The sequence below is a fragment of the Lepeophtheirus salmonis genome, chromosome 7 (genome assembly GCF_016086655.4).
Source record: "Lepeophtheirus salmonis chromosome 7, UVic_Lsal_1.4, whole genome shotgun sequence".
NCBI lineage: Eukaryota > Metazoa > Arthropoda > Copepoda > Siphonostomatoida > Caligidae > Lepeophtheirus > Lepeophtheirus salmonis.
Genome location: NC_052137.2, coordinates 30,705,600 through 30,727,299, shown reverse-complemented (window position 1 = coordinate 30,727,299; position 21,700 = coordinate 30,705,600). Strand labels below are relative to the sequence as shown.

Sequence of the window (21,700 nt, the reverse complement as noted above, 5' to 3'; positions counted from 1 at the left end):
TTTTAATTAGGGAGAAAATTATAATTTAATAGTTTTATTTTTTTTGCAATAACCATTGTCTTTTATTTAATGAATAAACTTTTTGGTTTTTTTCCAATAGGATATTGCTTTCATACATTTTTTGTGTGCTTTTTTTATCATTTTTTTCTCTCTTTATATATTATTTAATTTGATACTCGTACGTTCACAACATAGATCTGGATTCCGTCCAATTTTTTTTTATTTAATTAAATTACTGACCATGTATACATTAATGCCCATTAGGCCGATTTGTTTTTTATTACTTTTTGCGAATTTCGATTATAGATAGCTAGGAAAAGCTGTGATGTCATAAGAAAATTCCGTGCGCAAAATGTCATTGTCTTATGATGTAATCTTTAGGTAGCACATCTAGTTTAGAGTTTGAAAAGAGACAAAACTTATTTACTTCCTTAATAAAGATTAAAATACAGCATTAATCCTTATTTGACTTGAAAAAATGATGAAAGTCCATACCTATAAAGGATATTTAAAAAGAGTTTTTCTAAAACAACTCATAGAAACAAAAAGAGAGAAGAACATAGCAACATGATAAACTCTTTCCAAAAATCATCAAATTTTTCTAACTTTTTTTTCCTTTCTTGTTCTATAAAACAATTTTGGAAAAAAAAATGAAACATTTTCTATAGGTTAGAAATATGTCCATCCAAATCATTTAATGCAAAATAAATAAAAATGCCATTGATTATCTATTATTATAGTAGTGCCTTTTTTCATAATTGTATTGAGATGAACGTCCTAAAGATGACCTCGTAAAGCAATGAAATTTTGCAGAGGTTATTTTGTTTCCATATCACAACTTTTCCGCACTAGCCGTTATTTAAATTCGAAAAAAGTTGAAAAACAAACCAACCTAATCTACACACAATTGGTCCTCTTTTACAACTGTGTTTTTTTGTTTTTTTTTTAATTATTGGCTGTCCAATAAATTGTTTCATTTCATAGACCTTATAAATAGCCAACATAAAAAAAATATGTATCTATGTTCATATTTGAGTATGATTATTATTGGTTTGGAAAATTGATTTTGAAACGATGATTAACCAGGATTTTGTCGACCAAGATGTATAATTGCATGCAAAAAATAAATCTATTATATAATCATGATAACAAAAAAAAAGAAATTTATTTTTCTTGCATAGTTTGTTGTCCATTTTATATATTAGACTGTAAATTTTTCGGGTTGGTACTTATTTACACCTGCACAAAGACTTTTTCTGTTGGGAAGAATCAAATAAATAAATTTGATAAAGTTTTACTCCTCTCAAGCCATTTTTATAGAGGTAAAGAACATATTTATTTGAAAAAATGGATTCTTTGTGTAAGTTATCCATTTTTATACCTTTTGTACCGTTGTATCATTGATGATACTATGAGCTATAGAATTTTAGATACTTGGAACATATAACAATAGAAACCTGTAAGCCAAGGCTTAAGCACACACAATACAAATGGGATAGAAGATTTGATAAATTACTAGAATGACATAACATAACTTGATAAGACAATTTAAAAAAAAATCCCCATATTTTTATGGGAAAAAACTCAATTCTTTAAATTTAAATAGAGGAATGTAGACATGTACCTAAAAAAGAGGACTGTAACAGGCTGATAGGGGAATTTAATACTCTCATAAAAACATTGATTTATGAATATCATAGCCCTGATTTTTTTAAAGTTGGAGGAAAATAATTTCGTATTTCCAATCCTTTTTTTGAACAAAATATAACTTGTTTATTACGGATGAACATCGTATCATACGATATAACGTGGTTTATGTGTGAGTGTATACTACAAAACGCCTTTGAGACAGTATTGCGCTTGGTTCATTCAGTCTTGAATTAATGTGCGTGGAGTATGGAGGTAATAAAGAAATAAATTCGCCATATTTTAAATTTTTACTCCCTCAATGGGAAAAACGCGTTGAAAGCGACAAACAAAATTTGCAATGTGTACTGAACTAATACACTTTCGGTTTGAACAACAGTGATTCAGAGATTTTTTTCCTGCTCGATCCTTCCCTCTTTAATGAATAACTATACCGTTGGGAGTTGGCCATAGATCATGAATAGCCAGCATTTGTGTAGGAGACATTAATAAATCATCAAGACAACTCCTGGCCGCACAAATCTTTGATGACGCGCCAGAAGCTACAAGAGCTCGGATGGAAAGTTTAGATGAATTCATTACACAGTCTAAACCGGCAACAAGTGACTAACTCCTGTTCTTGTCTTCAGCCAAAGCACTTGGGGTTACAAATTTGCCTTGAATAGAAACGTATGAAAATTGGTTGTCCTAGTTTTTGCAAATTGGGACAAGAGCTTCTACGAAAATGGCATTATGAAGTTTGACTATCGTGAGCAATAAGTTGTAAAAGTCACATTTGTTGCCACAGATATTGTTTAATATGTTTATATCTAAAAAATTATAAACAAAAAACGAATCTAGCTACAATTTATGCAATAAGAACTGTAAGAATATATTACCTTAAGTAAAAAGTTTTTAGCATTTTTGTTGGATGTCTTTAGTGAGCGAGCTATATCTCACAATAAATGCATTGCATCATGAAAAAGTTAATTTATGCTTAAAGATTAAGTGTGCACTTAAAAAAAGTTCATATACAGCTTTGTATTCCGTGAAGCCAGTTGTGTTTTACAGCGTTCCAAAATGCAAGTAAAAAAATGAGAAAATTCAATGCATTCTTCAGTATTACTATGACCAAGGAGCAAAGGCAGAGTAGGCGGTAAAAAAAAGAAAGAGTTTTTGATGGACCAATTACATAATCGAATGCAACAGCAACGATTCTGTTCTGATAATATTGATTTCAAAATTGGGGATAAAATAATCAATATAGATGAGTTGGACCGGCATGTGAACATTTATTCTATTGCCCAAGAAACTGAAGATTAGCCAGAAAACCGTGTGTAACCATCTGGATCGGATAATCCTAAATATGTCAATTTAATTGTCAAAATCAAGAAAAAAAACAGCCAGTGCTTTTTACTTCACCTACTATTTAAAAATAATGATCTCTGATTCAATTGGCGAAAAAAGGAATTTACAATGACGTCGATCGACTTCTATGTATTTAGAACTCCATTTATTAGACAAAAATTGTACTTTCTTTATATTTTAGTGTTCGAATAATAAAAAAATACTGCATACCTTGCTTCTAATAATTTAAGGGGTGCTCTTTGATTTGCAGTGTCCTGTTTTAACAAACATACCATAGCAATTTTTTTAGCACTAGTTGAAATGAGTGTTGTTTAACAAAAATAAGTTTTGAGTGTGCGCTTAAGAATTGAATGACTGCTTGATTAAAAATTAAATAATTTAGCATCACAAGTGGGTAGCACAAGCTCAGCGCGATTAAATTTGTATTAAAAAATTGAGTTAATATTTAAGTTTAGCGATGGGTCTTTTGTAGATGAAAAAAATTAACTTTAGTCCTTCTTGGTTAATTCTTTAATTATCATCGTGGTGTTTAGATTTCTTTCTGAAAAAGTGTTCTTTCCTATTTTGGATGTAAATTGCTTAAAAAATGTATAATAAAATAAATATAATTGTAAAAATTTTCATACTCTAATACTTTCTGGCCCCAAAATCATAAAACAGGGAGTTGGTATTAACAAAAGCCATAATTAAGCAATACCCTGAGCTTGGCTCCTGCCTTTTTCTCGAGTTTTCTACAATTTTCAGACCTATGTTTATCATCTCAGACAATTTTGTAAATCAGTAGCATTTTGGGTATGTAAAAAATAAGAAATCGATAATGATCTCGCTTTACCAAACTACCATCATTTTTATATTATAAAAGTAAAATTTGTCTTTCTTTTAGTATAGACCTAATAACTCAAATCAATACCGAGTAGATTCACTAGTCTTTGTTAAAATCATAAAAAAAGTAATTTAACTTTAATTTTTTCTACCTACAATAGAATGGGAATAACACACTCTGTCAACATCTCACTCACTGAGATACAGGAGTTTCTCCTTAATTCATGAAAACCATGAAGCTGTCCTACCTTGGCTGTTGGTGGTCTTAGGAAGCGAATTAGGAAACAGGCTGGTTTGTTATTTGATCAGAAAGAGGACTATTTAGTTTTTCGAACAATTGCAAGAGTATGTGATCGAGTTGGCAAGAAAAAATATTTACTTTCTAAATATGGGGACCTACAAGCCAAGTTCTACCTATAAAGTAAGTACACTGTGCTGATGAAAAATCCAACATAATTCAAAAACTGCACCACAAGCCCTTGAGCGAATCCAATGCAAGAATCGGTACCTTTGCGATATAGATTGCCACTGGAATTGAGCCTGCAAGGGTGTGCACAAATAAAACACAAAGACCCATACTACAAAATGCTGTTACTTTTCCATTGAATTGCTTACCTAACCCATAACAGCCTTGATGATGTTAGTAGGGTTAACATCCGTCAAATTGAACAGAAAGGGCATTCAGGACTAAAATATTTTTCTGTGAGTGGTTCAAGACTCAAATCAGAATATTCTGTGCTCAAATATATACAGCCATATATATGACTTTATGAGGGACAAAAAAAGTATAAATTTGAGTAAAAATAAATAAAAACTTTATAATTTAATTTTGATTTGCTAATATGAACAAGAGTGGGCAGAATGGGGAAGCTACTCCGGTTTGAAAAAGTCCATAAGAATCCATGTTTACATAAAATCAAACCCAAAGGTACGTATTCTTGCGACATACTAACTATTTGTAATATTTAAACCTTAAAATGACCATTTATTTGGTGTGTACTTGAATAAACAAACCATTACTGCAATTTATATATCGTTTTTCTTTTTGTTGTTTTAAAGGAAATTGACTAGAATTCGTCATTAAATAAAAAAAAATATCATAACTATTGCATCAAACTGCAAAATAAAAATAAAGTCTTGAATTAATATGGGAAAAAAAAGAAAATTCCTTATTTGCGCTTCATAAAATCTTTTATTTCTAAAATTGTTTTTTTTTTGCATTGATTGTACAGGGATTATTTTTACAAAATACTAAATTTGAACAAAATTGATGATTTTGTTAAATATAGTCTCCACAAGCCACTGTACACCCCTAAAAACAATTTGTAAGAATGTAAAATGTTTATTATCTAAATAAGACATATTAATATATACTAGTTATGCACATATCTTGCAGAAAATATTCATATTTTCATTATATTGAGATAAAATACAATCATATTAATTTTTTTCTTATTTATATTATTCCATTACTTTTAGGCAAAATTTCTAAGGGTTTTTACTTTCTTATATCTCAGGATTAATACATTGTATCTAAAAAAAAGTTTGTTTAAAGATTAAGCGTACCCTTAAAAAAGTGCATTTACAGTTTTGATTTTGGATGAGCCAGATATATAAGTAATAAAAGAGAATATAAGATACATTCTTTATTTTCACTACCACAAAAGTTAAAAGGCAGAGCAGGCGGACTAAAAAAATGTGCAGTTAATTTAACAGCAAAGCAGGTGTTCAACGATTCCGTTCTGGTAATATGGACGTCAAAATGTGGATAAAATTATGTGTATTGTCTAGTTGGACCGACATATGAGAACATTTTACATTGCCCAGTAACTGGAGGTTAGGCAGAAAACGGTTTGAAATAATCTAAACGGGATGATCCTAACTATGTTGATATTATTATCAAATTAAAGCAAAAGAATAAGCTTTTTTTGACTTCACCAATTACATTCAACCCCTGATTGGACATTTGTGTGTGATCGTGAACAACGGAGCATAACACAGAAGATTTATAGACGAGTTATTATTTTAAGTCTTGGTTGGACTCTGAGTTGAATTAAGGATCCACATAGGAGTATTTTTTGTATATGTCCTTGTTTATTCCTTTCTCTCTTTGCACAGCTGATTTTAGCTGATCTCCTTCAAGACATTTTTTAAATTGTCAGGGCTACCATGTTGATTTTTGATTGCTTTATTTTTTACATTCCCATTAAAGACACAATATTCATCACTATTTATTAATGTGTGTGTGTCAATTTATGAAAATTAGCAAATTCAATTTTACTCCAACCTTTTGAGTGACTTGATATCTAGGAAGTCTTAGGTTGAGTCATAAATAACTGGTATTACGATTTCACCTTGTTTAAGGACTGACAAGTCTGACTGGACTGCGACCCTTGGTCTTAAAGAAGAACCGCCACAACACCACCTGAGAGGCCTCATACTTTGGCCAAGTCAGTTCCTTGATCGTTTCCAAATAAAAGAGATATTTGTAAAGGGAATAAAATATGTGTAAAAAAAAAGAACAATCTAACCTAAATATAAACATAAATATATTAATTCTCAACTACCAACATGTAAAAATATATCTGGAATTTTTTTTTCTAGGTATCTTCTACTTTTATTTTTTTACTTTTTTCTTCATCTTAGTCAAAATATTTGCAATAAAATATTATTTTCTTGAATTAGTTTGAGTATTTGTTTGTCGATATAATTAAAAAGTTTTTCGTTCGTCTTGATGAAGAAGATAAAGGCTATATACATATATTTGTGGTTTATATAAATATATTGCTCATCAGTATATTATATTGCGTATGGACATCAATAGAGTTGTATAAATATGATTATGAACTGAACACGTGCGATATTTTTTTCTAGTTGACAACCTGTAGAGATTTTGTTTTATTTTATAAAGTTCTTATCCTTTTTTTTTTTTATTCTTAAAGAGAAAACATCTTAGTATAAAGTGCGGGGGTTAAGTGCCTCCAACTAACTTTTTCTAAATAATGCAGGATGCATTCTTCAAAACCCTTCACAAACTCCAAAAAAAAAAGTGGGTTCACTATAAATTAGCTACAGGATCCTTATTTTTCAAAAAGAAGCCATCGAACCTTCTAGAGAAATATTGTCCATTTTGTAAAATCGAAGTAGAGTGCTCTCGCCATCTATTCTATAGTTGCCCTAGATTGGTCCCCATACGTAATGCCGCAGAATTTTAAGTGTACAGCGCTTTTAGAGTTATGGTCTCGGAGAGAAATTGGCTCATAGTGATAGCCCAGCAATAGAATTACATCAACATTAAATACAAACCCCCTATATAAATTTTAACAACATGAAAAACTATTATATGCTGTATTTAGGGACGATTGAACGTACGTATTTTGAAGGTTACCTAATTCCGTTTAAACTTTATTTATGGTATATATTCTATAATTTTTCTAAATATTATTAACTCTTGTTACCAATAACGATCCAAAAGGTTTTTCATTGGGAAACTAGTCTTGTATTTTTAAGCTATAACATAAATCAAATCGTTCATATTTTGTTCTAAAAGAAGAAAAAAAATTATGTTCCCAATATAGAATTAGATTATTTGTTAAATAAACTGTTTCATTCTAGGCATCAAAAGGATGTCCATAACAATGGAGTTTTATTTACCATTACAACTATTAATTCACATTAACATTTCATAAATAGCCACTTGCAATAAAAATATATAGCATAATTTTTTCGCTACGATAGAGTGATTTTGTAATAAAGATATCAATTTTATAAAAAAAATAGACATCTTAGCAGTTTATATGTATTGGAAAACCTTGAAATTGAGTTTTTCCAAATGCTCTGATTTAAACATGATCAAACCCCTATAAAAGGACCCACTCTAGCATTCATCAAGAAAATCAGTTTTAGCTCTTTTGTTTTCATATTTATAGGTTTATTTATTAATGATTAACACTGTTCATATAATTATTTTTACAAGTTATCCATATGTACAAAATTTATGTAAAATCTTTTGGTTAAAGGTTTTTAAGGGTAATTTGGTTTTTATTTTTTTATAATTAAATGGTGGAAAAAACCTCAACATATTAAACAAAACAAAATTCTCCCTTAAAAAAAGAGTTAATTTGAATTATAAATTGATGGATGAGGAAAGAGTGGAATTTGGTAAAAGAATATAACTTTTTATACATGTAGTCATGTTATGATATAAAGGTATCAGTTTCATCATAGACCGACCTGTAACTATTATAACTTTTATTCCCTTAAAGAAGATATGTACTGATGTTTCGTTCTGAAGAAAAGTTCATAGTATTTATTTTCGGGTTGTCCCCTGTTATTTTTAATTACAAGGTTTCATTACGCAACAGAACGACAGCTGAAAAAAAAAGCAACAATAATTTTTATCCCATGTCTCTATGATTAAAAATGTCGAAGCAAACAAAAAGGCAAAGCGTGTGCAATCTCCAATATGCTGGTGCCAGTATCAATAAGGGTGCAAAGACCATCAGTATCTTCATGTCTACTGCCTACAACATCAAGAAGTCGATTACAGTACCATACATCCAATAACTTCTGGCCTGCCTAAATGCCATCCTCTTGACCAGAAATAAACAATTTAAGGGAAATCTTAAATTTGTATTTTTGATACAAATTTATATAAAAAAGTCATTAATGATTGTAAATATTAGGTATTATGCTAAATTGAGATTGAAATAAATCGGTTTTCACATTGAGATACAAAAAATCGTTCAACCTTTTGAAAACATTTTAAATTACAAACTTCAATTTGAAATCATGTTCTGAATTAGATTATTCTCTTTTTTCTAAATTTTCTTAAATAAATCTCTTATTTTTCTAGTTTTCTCTAAAAACGTTAGATATGATAATATGGAATAATTTTTTATTTTCTATATTCCCTACTTTAGAATTTATTTGTGAATTAAGAAATTTTGAATCTAGGTTTAGTATATCTAACTATTATTTTTTTACTTAAACATCGTTCTTTCATTTTATTTTTTGATGTTTTGGATACTTTTTATTTTATAACTTTTGAAATTTAATGTTGTTTGTTAAATAAGTAAAATAAATTATGTATTATCTATCCCAAAACTCATATTGTGAATATTAATTCAAATTAAGGAAATATTTTTAGTATTTTAATCGATATTTACGAATGTAAAATTGATATAATGGGTTGAATAAGGATACAAAACTTAAGTTATGTTATTATTTAAATCGTTTAACTGTTATATTATAATTAAATACTTTTTAAACAAACAGCGTTATAAAAAGAAACTTTACTAATGAAGGTTTAGTAGCAAACCAAACTTTTTTTGTTCTCGGACCGAGTCTCAACACTAGTAAACATATACTCGTATAAGGTAAATATATATTGTATGGAGTTATAGGCAAAGTATAGTATAACTCAACTAATTTCATGATAAGTCTAAAAGTTTTTGTTGTTAGTTTTTGTGTTGTATTATGGCCAAAAAAGAAAAATATATATCTAGGCATTAGTATTAGGTAGATATGTTTTTGGAAGTGTGTAAATAAAACATAGGCCTTTGTGTATTTACAGATCCATAATATTTGGAAATTAATGATTCTCTATGTTTGCTATGCTCCTCATAAATAGTAGCATCAAGACCGAAATAGACTATGTGTGTTTTGTGTGAGAATATATATATATATATATATTTAAATGATAATATCCATGTAATTTTAATTTATCATAATTTTTTTTTTTTTAGCAAAAATTTATGTTTAATTTCCTAAAATTGGTCCTTAAATTATTAAAATTTATTTCAAACATCAAAAATTCCTTCCTTAATCTTAAATATTTTATTATTATTTGTAAGGCTTTTTGTTTAATATGTTTTACTCATCAAAGGAAATTAAGCTTTCTTTATTAATTGAAAATGATTTATTGAGGCAAATCATTAAGCTCCAATCATCTTGGGATATCTTCCTGTTCCCAATCATATTTTCATTTTTATTGCATATACCTTGTAGAACTTAGTTATTTGTAATTGAAAACATATTTCATTTGTATTATTATATTATAGCAAGTTATGGTCAATTTATATGCATCAATTACTTTTATAATTCCTTTGAACAATTGCACATAAAATTGGTAAAATTGATCGTCCCAATAAAATAATGGGAAATTTTCGATTTTATTTGAAAGTCATAATATAAGTCCCTTAAATCAACTAAACGTTCTAAACTATACCCCTCATTATAGAATATATTTAATCATTCCACAAATTTTAATACAAAATCTGTAACTGACTCCAATATGTCAATGAAATATGGAGGTTTATATATATATGAAGTTATAAAATTATTGGGATCTTCTCAATTTCTTGAATTTTGTTATAAAATTGTTTTAATGTTGACACACCAAATATGCGTTTTTACAGACCATAACATTGGTTTTGTTTGAAAAATGAGGATCAATTGCTGTCCACAACTTATTATTATTCATCCTTAGGGTGTGTTGAAAATTGCAAATAAAGTAAACAAAACTGATTGTTACAATTAAAGAATAAGGAATTGATTTTGTTATATGGTTAAAAAGAGGTCATATGGGGCTCAATATATGTATTCTTAATCAAATAAAGGTTTTAAATAATAGTTATATTCATGTGTATCTTAAATAATATCTCAAGGTAGAATGATAAGCCGATATTTAATTGATTTAAATTTGTCGATGAATAATAGGGCGCTCTATATTTATGAAGAGAAAAAATAAATTTTTATCGTGTTCCTGATTTTTTTTCAAAGTTTTTTTTTATTTTATTGCACATCATACAGTTAATATTTACATGAATTAATACTGTAAAGTAATAATTCATCAAATTTGAAAATACATACTTTTAGCTTCCTTTTCCGAAAACGGACCAAAATGTGGATTAGTCAATATATAAAAGATTACGTATATATGTACAATCTTCATTTATGTCATAAATTGCATCATAATTAAATGAAATGTCAGCTTAATGGCGAAGTTGATATTTTTACTATCTAAATTTGACCGATTTCCAATAAAACTTTATAAAAATACCATCAAACGGCTCTACCAATAAAATAAAAAACACTTTAGAACTTGCATGAATACTACTTGATGCCTATGATAAACAGTATTACTTGATGTATGTTTAGTTTTGATCGATTAGGGATGAGAAAAGGGGGATGGTTCGAGAAAAATATCTTACTAAGTTGGACAAAAGTTATGTTTTTGCTTTAATTTGTTTGACTGTTGGTCACTATGATTATGGAAAAAGTAGTGATTTATTTTGATTTAACTTGGTATCAAAATTATGGATGGTAAGAAGCCATTTAATTTTGTAAGGTCAAAGTAGTACTAAACATTAAATATAAATTATGGACAATAACTTTATAAAATTTTAAGGTACAAAGATTGAATTTGTATCATTATATAGGTTTGAAAAATATGTTTCGTATAACAGAAAATTCAAAGTTAAAATTAAAGGTAAAAGTAACATAAAACGTCAAAAAAAGCAATATTGACCATTTAAAAAAAAAATTGATACACAGAGGTGAAATAATTTATTTGTAACGCACAATACATACATGTATATATATTGAAGTAGTTATTCAAGTATTAATGCAATAGATCTCAAATTTCATTATATTCAACATCCCATATTTTTCACTTGACACTAGAGAAGAAATGATATTTTATTTAGGAGAAATGACAAATGCCGGAGTTTTGCGCTTAACCGATTGCCCATTCTAGTTTGTTATGGCCCAATGGTAAACAAATTAATTGAAATTGAATAGAAAATGCCCTCCAATAAATATTCATTCTTTTAACACATCTACTACTTATGATAAAAATAAATGGAAAATCACTCAAACTTCAGAGACAATTTGTACTCAATTTTTTTGATCAATTATCGTATTGGTCAACTTGAAACTATTGCAAGTACTGAGCAATTATTATTCATTGATGTAAGTGTAATCGTTTAAATCATTTTTATAAATCTAGAGCATATCCAATGTACTTCAAATGTGTCTTTGAGGATTTTTAAAACATCAATAAATTGGATATTCTAACGAGTGCCAATTCTAATTTATCTTATAATGTTGATTTTTATTTACAATATGGAAAAAAGATTATATTACATTGTAACACAATTAATTTTTCAAATTTTTTCCAAAAATTTATTTTTTTCGTGAAAAAATACAGATTTTTCAAAATTTTCTGCTAAAAATTTTATAATTATAAATTCAATTCCAAAAATTTATTTTTAAATTAAATTCATTTTTTTGTGAACGACTGTGTTCTTTTGAATTTTTGTAAGCAGAAAAATACTTACCTGTGAAGTTTAATTTATTTTATTTTCTATTTTCTTTAATATTAATGAAAAAAAGGGTTTTTATTGATATAAAATTAGATTGTTTGGACTCTTAATCGAAATTGTGACGTCACGTGATATATATCTACATCTCAAGTCATATTTTTGTTGTTTTCCATAAACAACTTCTATTCCTGAGGCATGTTTTCTAACAATAGTTTGTATGTGAAACAATAATGAAAGGAAATGCATGCACGAGTGTCATTAATCTACAAATGTATTTGAATAATTAAAAAAAAAAAACATATTATAAGTATGTAATTCAACGTACATACAATGTTTTACAGCCAATTGACAAATTAACAAACATAGTATTTAATTAGGGTGGCCTTTAAAAATCCATTTTTTACTTTTTCAATTGTCACCCGTCAATTTTGTTTTCTTTATAATTAAAATTCTTTCTGGAAATTTTTCGTGTTACAATGTTTTACAAGATACTAAAAATGAGATCAAAAGATTAATTCCTTTATTTATTAATGTTTAAACAATATGATATATGTTTGCGGTCCGACAACCTAACATCCTTTTTTTTTTTAAAGAAATTTAATAAGTTCCATTAATGAAAAAAGTTTTTATTATTGTTGCATAATGATAGTAGACATTTAAAGTTTTTGTACAAAGAGTTTTGAAGATCATATCAGATAAGTGACGTCCCAATTCTTGAATGAACCAACGGTACTTCGGTATTTTAATACCATATTATTATTTTGTTTTTTATAAAATAACTTTTCCAATGAGAGGTTTAAGATGAATAAATATTTATTTATCCAGAAGAATACACAATTTAAGTAATGTGAATGATTAATAATAGGCAATTTTGCAAAGGTCTATTTTTTTTGTTTGTTTTTCATGAATAAATCCAATTACAATTACCTGATTGGGACAAACCGCACAAATTTAGAAAAACTTGCACCACATATATTCTGATGATACCAATTTTAGCGTTACTATGTGTGAACTTTTAGGATTTAAAGAATTTGGAAATTATGAAAATTATCTGAAAAATATCGGATTGTGTGGATCAGAAATTGAAGTAATTAATTCATTTGCACTAACACAAATTCAGAAGCAAAATTGCAAATAGTTTAATTTAATAAAATAGTATGTCCAATAATTTTTTAATTAAATAATTTTCTACGGCCTACCCATGTTCTTTTTTATTCCAACTCACGATAGTAACTTACTAGTTTTTTTTAAACTATAGATTATCACTTTTTTATTTAAACCATACCTTTACACAACCGTAACCAAAAGTTTCACCTTCATACATATATTATAGTATAAATGTATCTTCCAAATATAATTTAAGGTCTTCCTTTACTTCAACTTGAAGTCCTTTGTATTTAATCATGAAATTATGGCGTTTGAGTAATTAATATGAAATAATTCTTGTTTCTAATTATAATGAATTCGAACCGTTTGATATGTTCTATTTTAAAATATATTAAAATTGAATGCATTACCAATGACATTAATTGGGGGTGACTAATTTTCAAACTTAAATTATATGTAAAAGATACATTTATTCTATTATATATGTATAAGGACGAAATTTTAGCAGGACGAAACTTCTACAGTGCAAGCTTCCCAGGGAGAACTTCCTAGAGCGAAATTGCCCAAAGTGTAACATCCTAAAACCATTCTCAACTACTTATACAGCCTGATCGGCCTCCATGATAAAAAAAAGAAAATATTGCTTTCGCAACATGTTTAGTACTAACTTTGTTTGTAAGCATAAATTAGTCTTTTATAGCAATATCTTTACTAGTTTAATAGTATATGTAACTTTTATATTAGAACCTTTTGATTATCAATTTGATGATTTATTGTTTAAGAGTGTTTTATTTTCAATACGAACTATTATTTCTTACACTCTTCTCTTCTGGCCTACAATGAAGTATACATTTACTTCACGTTTCAATAGTGTTGTAAAATATAAATGTCAGCAAATGTTGATGAATGTACAATTTATTCAAAATTTAATTGCCAAGGGCCACCATTGGTTGTTGTTCAAATGGTCTTGGTACATTTATATACTGCTTATGGATTTTAAAAAAATTGACTTAAATATCTTAGCAACTCTGAGGAGTACCGTGCGGCTATTATTGGTTGCATCCATGCCGGGTTCAATCCAAGGATGCAAGTAACTCCATCGATAATGCTATTATAGAGCTTCCATTGATGCTATCAGATTTTCTTTTCAAATATATAATCAGTCTAATGCGTAAAATATGTCACGTTTTTGTGTCCAGACCTGTAGGAAAAGAAGTCATATTTTATCTGCAAGCATAAGTTATCGTAACAGTCTTTGCTATTATCGCCTCCAATTAAAAAATCATTTTATTCTCTCATTGTAAGAGTAATGAACCAATCGGACGCCCTGAGACTTATACCAAAACTATCATTAATGACACTTTTCAACATGAATAATGGATATCTTACTCAATCAGTAAAAATAAGATAAATAGAACGAAAATTATACAACTTCTTTTTAAATAATACATACATGTTAATGTTTGTACACCTTTTTTTTAGTACTTAACAAGAGTTCTAAGAAGTGGGTTATATTTGAGTGGTTCATCAGGACCTAAGACAATGAGAGTACCAACGATTTAATCTTTACAAGAAACTGTCATTCTATACCAATAATGACCAAATTATTATTAAACTTTCATTCAGTCAAGAAAATATTCTGTCAACGAATCCATATCCATTTCGAGTTTATCCTTGAAGCCTGTATTTTTAAGACTTTCATTTTTGGACAAAGGAAATGTGGCCTCCCTGCATGCACGATCTGAACACCTTGGACTATTATACGTGAATTGTCTTGGGGAGAGAGTCCAATAAACATGTTCATAACACTGTTGACTCCGTGAATGTTTACGTTTTCGAGGCAGTGTCAAAATGAACGAGTATTTTCACATCAAGGTCAGTACAAGGCCTATGATCAGGTTAGGGGCTATGATTTAAGCTAAAGGCGCTGGTTTGTCTGATTGACCTCCCTATAGACCGCTCCATATCAGACCAAAAGATTCGGGAATCGCAAAATTAATTTTGGTCAATTAATTGTAAGATTGACTATCCTTTAATATTTTGGATTTAAAGTCCACACTATAAGAACCGATTCAGAAGGTGAGAGAATTAAAGTAAAAAAAAATAATAAAAAAAAAGTACACAATAAGATCCACCCTAATGTACATATGAGTAGTTAAGAAACACCTATTAATAATGCTGTACAAAAACAAAACAATTCATCTAAATGTCAATATTATTTGAAACCATTTGTTTATGTATAACATATTTAGGAACACGAATCGAAAAGTAGAGAGAAAAATAAGTTCCATGAAATAATTACTTTTTAATGTTTTTCAAAGAATGAACTTTTCAAGAGAACTATTGAAGTTGGATAAATAGAAACCATTATTTACATATTTGAATAAACCTACAAAAGAGAATAAAGATACATTGATCTTCTCTCATTCCCAGAGTTGTATAAAATATGGCTGTAAGATGTATTTTTCTCCTTAATAATCGTAAGTGTGTTTTATATTTTCTATAGCTATTATTATTATTGTTTAATTCTTGAAGAGGGAATATTTAAGTTTAATGTAATCACTGAAAGCCGGAAAGTAACACTAAGGATTGGTTTGGAAGTAATAAGTCTAAGTCCTTCTTGAACTTAGAGTAAAATTGAGGATCAATATCATAGTAATTCCTGCTGATATCACTAAAACACTAAAAATATTTTCAATAAATATAAATTCAAAAAATAAGATTAACAAAAAATCACATTTTTGTAATGAAAGACATAAAATACCCCAAAAAATTTAGAAATCTAAGACAAAGTATTTAGAATTTGTCTATTAAATATATTGATAATGTGATTTAAAAATTGTATGTATTTTATTGAGTTTTCTGGAAAATACCGTATAATATCCATTGCTAAATCAAACGTCACTGTATTGTCCTTTGTATTTTCAATTCAAAATGCATGTATCGTCACGGGGCCACTATCAGTATAACTCTTTACTCACTGCCATCTGTTTGTTCCTTCAATATCAACTTTTTCACAATGTAAGACTTATAGTTAAGTAAGCCAAACTCGTTTGCTTTAGCTTTCTTCGAAGGAATTAACTTATTTTTCGGAATCCCCCAAATAATTATGGCCGACATATAGTTTGGCACGGGGTTTATTTAGACTTATAAGTTCCATTCAATAAACTTTCTCAATAACAGCAAAAAAAGACACTCAGCAAGACCATGAAAATCAGAATTAAACACCTTAGCACAGTCTTTGCAATAATCATTCAATGTTATACAACCCGTACACAAACCGTGATGGCTTCGTTTGATACTTTTTTAAATGAACTCATTTTGATATGCCCAGAAATCAGCATACAGTGTGTTGCTGCTGTTCCCTTGCCAAGGGAAAAAAAAATCCCTTTCGAGAAAATATCATCAAATTTTACATCATGAATCGAAATTACGTTATTATCCAACGATACCCTTTCCATGCGTATCGGATTTTCATAGTTTTTAAAGAAATACATCTTTCCCATGTTCTTATATATTGCTTCTATTGTCAAGTTCGAGTCAAAAATCACATCCTTCAACAACAAAATTATAAGAACTGTCCAAATAAAAGAAAAACATTGGAACACCTGCGAATATATCATTTTCGTTCCATACAAAATCTACTTCAACATCCTACTCGAGGAAATACAAGACCTCCAACCAATATCCGGGCTTACAATAAAATTTAAAAAAATATATTCTCGTAAATTTTAACAAAGATAGTAGAAATCGTGGCAAGTGGCTAATTTTTTATTGATCAAACCAAACAAGGGAAGTCAAGTTTCTTAACGTTACTCCGTGTCTGTTCCACTTAATCCCATGAACTTCTAAACTATCTCGTATTACGTAACCTCGAACTTCAGGTGTAAGATATGGGAGTCCACTTTCCAATTGTATGTATTACTGTTTTATACTTATTGATTGCAAGGCCAGACTTTATCTCAAACTTCTTTGAACAACCAAAGATAATTTCGATCCTTTCTAATAAGTTACATCTCCGATTTAGACTCTACCATAAAAGTAACATCATTTGCATACAGATCAATTATTTTTCTGCTAGAATCTAGTTTAATACCAAATCCACCATATTTCCTTTTGATAATATTATTGAGTTCTTCAATTGCCGCAACAAAAAGTAAAGGAGAAACCGGGCATCCCTTTCGGCAACTTATCTTCAATTCAATTGATTTACTCTGTAACAAACTATGGATATTGTTGAAGCTTCATTAAAAAGTAGAGCCCTAATCGGATCATAAAATGTCTTAGACAAGATTTTTCTTAACAATATTCAGTATGAAAAAGTGACTGATAAAGTCAAAAGCTTTCTAAAAATCAATAGCTATGATTGCACAATACATTTGACCTCCACTTACGGATTATGGTGCCGCCTTAGAAAACCTTTTTGCTCTGTATCAAACTTCATGTTTAAAATTGGCTCGACAATCATTATATATGCTTCATTAAGTACAGTTATGGGCTTCTAATTACTGAAGTCCGTTCCGTTACCTTTTTTTTTTTTTGGAATAAGAGTAATTCTTCCCAGAGTCAACACTTTGTGTTTATTTATTTCATCTTCTAGCAGTTTTAAGCTTGTTTAATCAAATGGAATGACAGATTATCAGCTTTCATTCAAAATATTCAATTACTACCTTAATTTTCCGTAATTTTTTTAGAATACTGTCAGGGCATTTTTTATAGACCTCTTACTTTATAATTTAGTGGTTTGCAATATTAACCGTCTTTTTATTTGTACAAGCTGTTATAACTATGATCTAGTTCCTGAATAGACAAATTATAAATATACCAGTAATAACTAGTCTGTTTGCTCACAAAGGATGGAGAGGTGGTATGAAAGTTATAAGTGTAAGCCCTCCTAGACTCATTATAGAATTGATGATCAACATTGGAGCTATTTCTGACCATGTTTTTGCAAGTTACAAAGTGGAATTAGGGTTTATTTCCCGGCTACTTCCAGCTGATCTAGTAAAATCACATGGTTCTTCTTCTAAATGATCTTTCAATTGTCAAAGTTACAGTCATATTTAATGGTTTAGTTTATTTTTATATACGGGCTAGTTATATTATACACAACTCAAGTCATTACTTATTCAAAATGTAGTAGAAAGTATAATCTAAATATGAAAAAAAAGGACATAGTTACTTTGACAATTTTTAAGAATCCTTCGAAGAAGAGTAACTTAGCTGTCATGGTCTTTCATTAGTTTTGCTGATAGGAAGTATGAAAAAATGAAAATAAACACTAATCCCCCTCCATAACAACCTTTTTAACCTCTTGTACGTAAACATAAAAGACAGTGAAAAATGACATGTTGAAATCTCCAATTAAACAATTGCTTCAACCTTAGGAGTGAATTTACGGACTGTTCAGCGTATCCGTAAGAAGCTAGAGGACACCTGGGATGTTGATGCCACTATAAAGAGGGCGTCCAAGGAGGAGGGCGCCGACAGGAAGGTCAGGGACACCGACTTTGTCGACAAGGTGAAGAAGATGGTTCAAGATGACCCTAGCAGGTCCATGAAGGCCATGGCGAGGGATCTGGGCCGGAGAGAGGCCCTGGGTGTGGCAACAGGACTCAGCACCCTGCCATGTGTCCAAAATATCCATGCAGTGGTTAACTGAGAACTGTTATGACGTCGTAACCAAGGATTTGTGGCCTCCTAACTCTCCCGACCTTAATCCTTTGGACTATTTTGTCTGGGCCTATGTGTAGAGACATACCAACAGACATCCCCATACCACCAAGGCCAGCCTGATGGACTCCATCAAGGAGGTATTCGGCAATATGGACAATGAGATGGTCAGAAGAGCCTGCGGCCGGTTCAGAGGCCGTATTGAGGCCTTTATTGATGCCAACGGTGATTATATCGAATGAATGGCTACTCTATAGCTATATGCTCGTCATAGTTTTAATTTTCAATAAAAAAGATAAAAAATGTATATTTTGTGTTGTTTTTCGTAGAAAAATATTTTGGCGACGATTTGATCCCCACTATTATAAATTAATATGTGTCTGCGCTTTCTTAATCGTTAATGTAGCCGTCGTTAGGACCAATGATGGTTTCAGGTACCAGTACAAGGCCTGGTACCCACTGCAGATAAAGTATTTTACTATGGTGTCCCAGTGCTTTGAACTTTGAGTGCTTTGTCTTTGAGCTTCTTGGTGTTATGTAGATTGTGTTGCACAAAAACTGATCCTCCCAAGTATTTAATTTAGTGCAACATGGAGGTCACATGCAAAAAATTAGCTCAACCCATGCATTCCACTAGCATTACCCGCGAGCTCAAATAGTATTAAGTATACAAATTCCAATAAAAAAGAAACAGTTATTTTCTATTAACAAATTCAATTCTCTTTGCTACCCATGTCCACAACGTTTGCTTTATAAGTTGGTTTTGTGACAGACAAAAAAGAAAGACGTCCTTCAGTCTGCTCACCAATTTTTTACAATTGAAAAAAAAAAAAAAGAAAATGGAAAGAAAAAATCAATTTAGAGGAAAATTCTCTAAAAATATTTCAAATGTTGTTTTTCTTCAAAATAAAGCATTTTCTAAGAAATGACTATTTTAGAAAAAAGAAAAGTTTCAAAAGTTTTAAAAAGAATCTTTATTTAAATCAATTAATTATTTTCCATTTTTTTTCAAGAGTAGAAAATCGCAGAGTACTCAAAGGACGTCTAAACTTTTAATCTGTCATGAACAAACTAACTATACAAAGTTATTAAAATGGTCAACATACAATGTGGAATTGTGTGCCGATATAATTAAAAATATTTGCATATTGTCAAAATGAGTAGGAACATTAAAAAATAACTTTCAGTACCGAATTTGAAAATAGAAAATGAAGGTGTCTTTTTGATCAGAGTTGATAATGCATTGTTGAGGGTTTATTTTAATCTAGGTTGATTGAAATTTGCTTAAAAGATGTTCATTTGTTTTTCCTTTTGATTTCTTTGATTCTTCCTTTTTTTTATGTTAGGAAATGTAATATTGTAGGTGTTATTTTTATATAATACACGGAATCTCATCAAAACGGATGGGTAATAATTTGATTTCCGAAATTTGCAAAAACTTATGAATATTTTATAAAAACAATTATACCTAAATTCAAAAAGTTTTTACTTAGTAAATCTCATTTTATATTCAAATTATACTCATGCTGTTCAAATTGATGACTGTTTCAAATAAGTACATATTTTTTCTCAATGTTAAAAAAAGATACAAAATTTGAATGAACCGTTTATCATGCAATAAAATACGTTTTATTTTTGGGATTTTCTTTATATCCAGTTCCCTAAATGGGTTAGAAAAATAATATTCACTGCCGTAGGAACACGCTTAAATCTGGTTAAACTTTATGTACTTTTGTCGATACTTATGAAATCTTTACTATGAACTTATTTGTGTATAACTACGCAGTTGCTAACTTCAATAACTTTTCATCAAAGAAGCAATTTAACTTTTAATACGGAGTAATAAAGTTTCAAATGTACATAATATATTTTATTAAAAAAATGTCAAGAACAATTATACATTTCTTTAAAATTATTTTAAGCCCCCAAATTTAATGAGAGCATTTTTTGACAATTTTAAAAAGATATTCAGGATGATTAAAAAAACTTAGTATATAATTACATTTCTATGTAATGAATAATATACAAAATAGTTTATAGAAGACTGTTCTTTTCCCCTTTTTGGGGAACAAAAAAAAGTCTGATTGTTCGGGAGATCGGGGATAGTGGCATTCAAATACAATTTGTGAGAAAACTAGAGAATACTATAAATTATATATGTATTCTAAAAATTATAAATACTGTTGGAGATTTGTTTTTCTAAAGAACAAAAAAGTGAAAAACAAAAAGTGTTTCCCGTCTTCCCATTATTTACATTTAATGCTCTCTTTTTCAATTACCTATTTTTTATTTTCACCGTATAGTTACTTTAGATACACTTTTTAATTTACTCTTATTTTTATTTTAATCAAGGATTTGTGTATATGGTGAATATACACTTCAACTCTCATGGCTGTTTCAACATTCATCCATGGAATAAAAGGAGCATTTCTGGGCTCAGAATTCTCTGAAGATCAACAGGTAATTAGTTTATTTTATATATTTTTAGGGGTGATGTTGGATTACGTTATCCATCATGCGAGTACCCACATTTTATTTCTAAGAATATAATCTTCAACCCGCAACAACTCTGTCTTTCCAAAGGAAGAGATTCTGTTGTGTATAATATTTAATAATTATTGTACAGATAGTGTCTTTGAGACACTCAACAACATTTCTGTTTTGTGCATAATATAAAACTTGAGTGGGTATCCCCGACGTTGCCCGGGACATTAAGAAAATAAAATAAAGTCGGAACTCTTCTCCTTTATATAAAACAAGAAATAAAGAACGAATTT

The 21,700-nt window shown here is 29.2% G+C and overlaps 1 protein-coding gene across 2 annotated transcripts in view; it reads left to right on the top strand.

Annotated features, from left to right (window-relative positions):
• LOC121122237 (BTB/POZ domain-containing protein 3) overlaps positions 1–21,700 on the top strand; it is a 529,811-nt gene that overhangs the window by 242,815 nt on the left and 265,296 nt on the right. For both annotated transcript variants that reach the window (XM_040717226.2, XM_071890025.1), the window contains one exon: positions 21,276–21,383. In XM_040717226.2, the coding sequence (XP_040573160.2) occupies positions 21,312–21,383 (72 nt within the window). In that variant the 5' untranslated portion in view covers positions 21,276–21,311. The remainder of the gene's footprint in view (positions 1–21,275; positions 21,384–21,700) is intronic.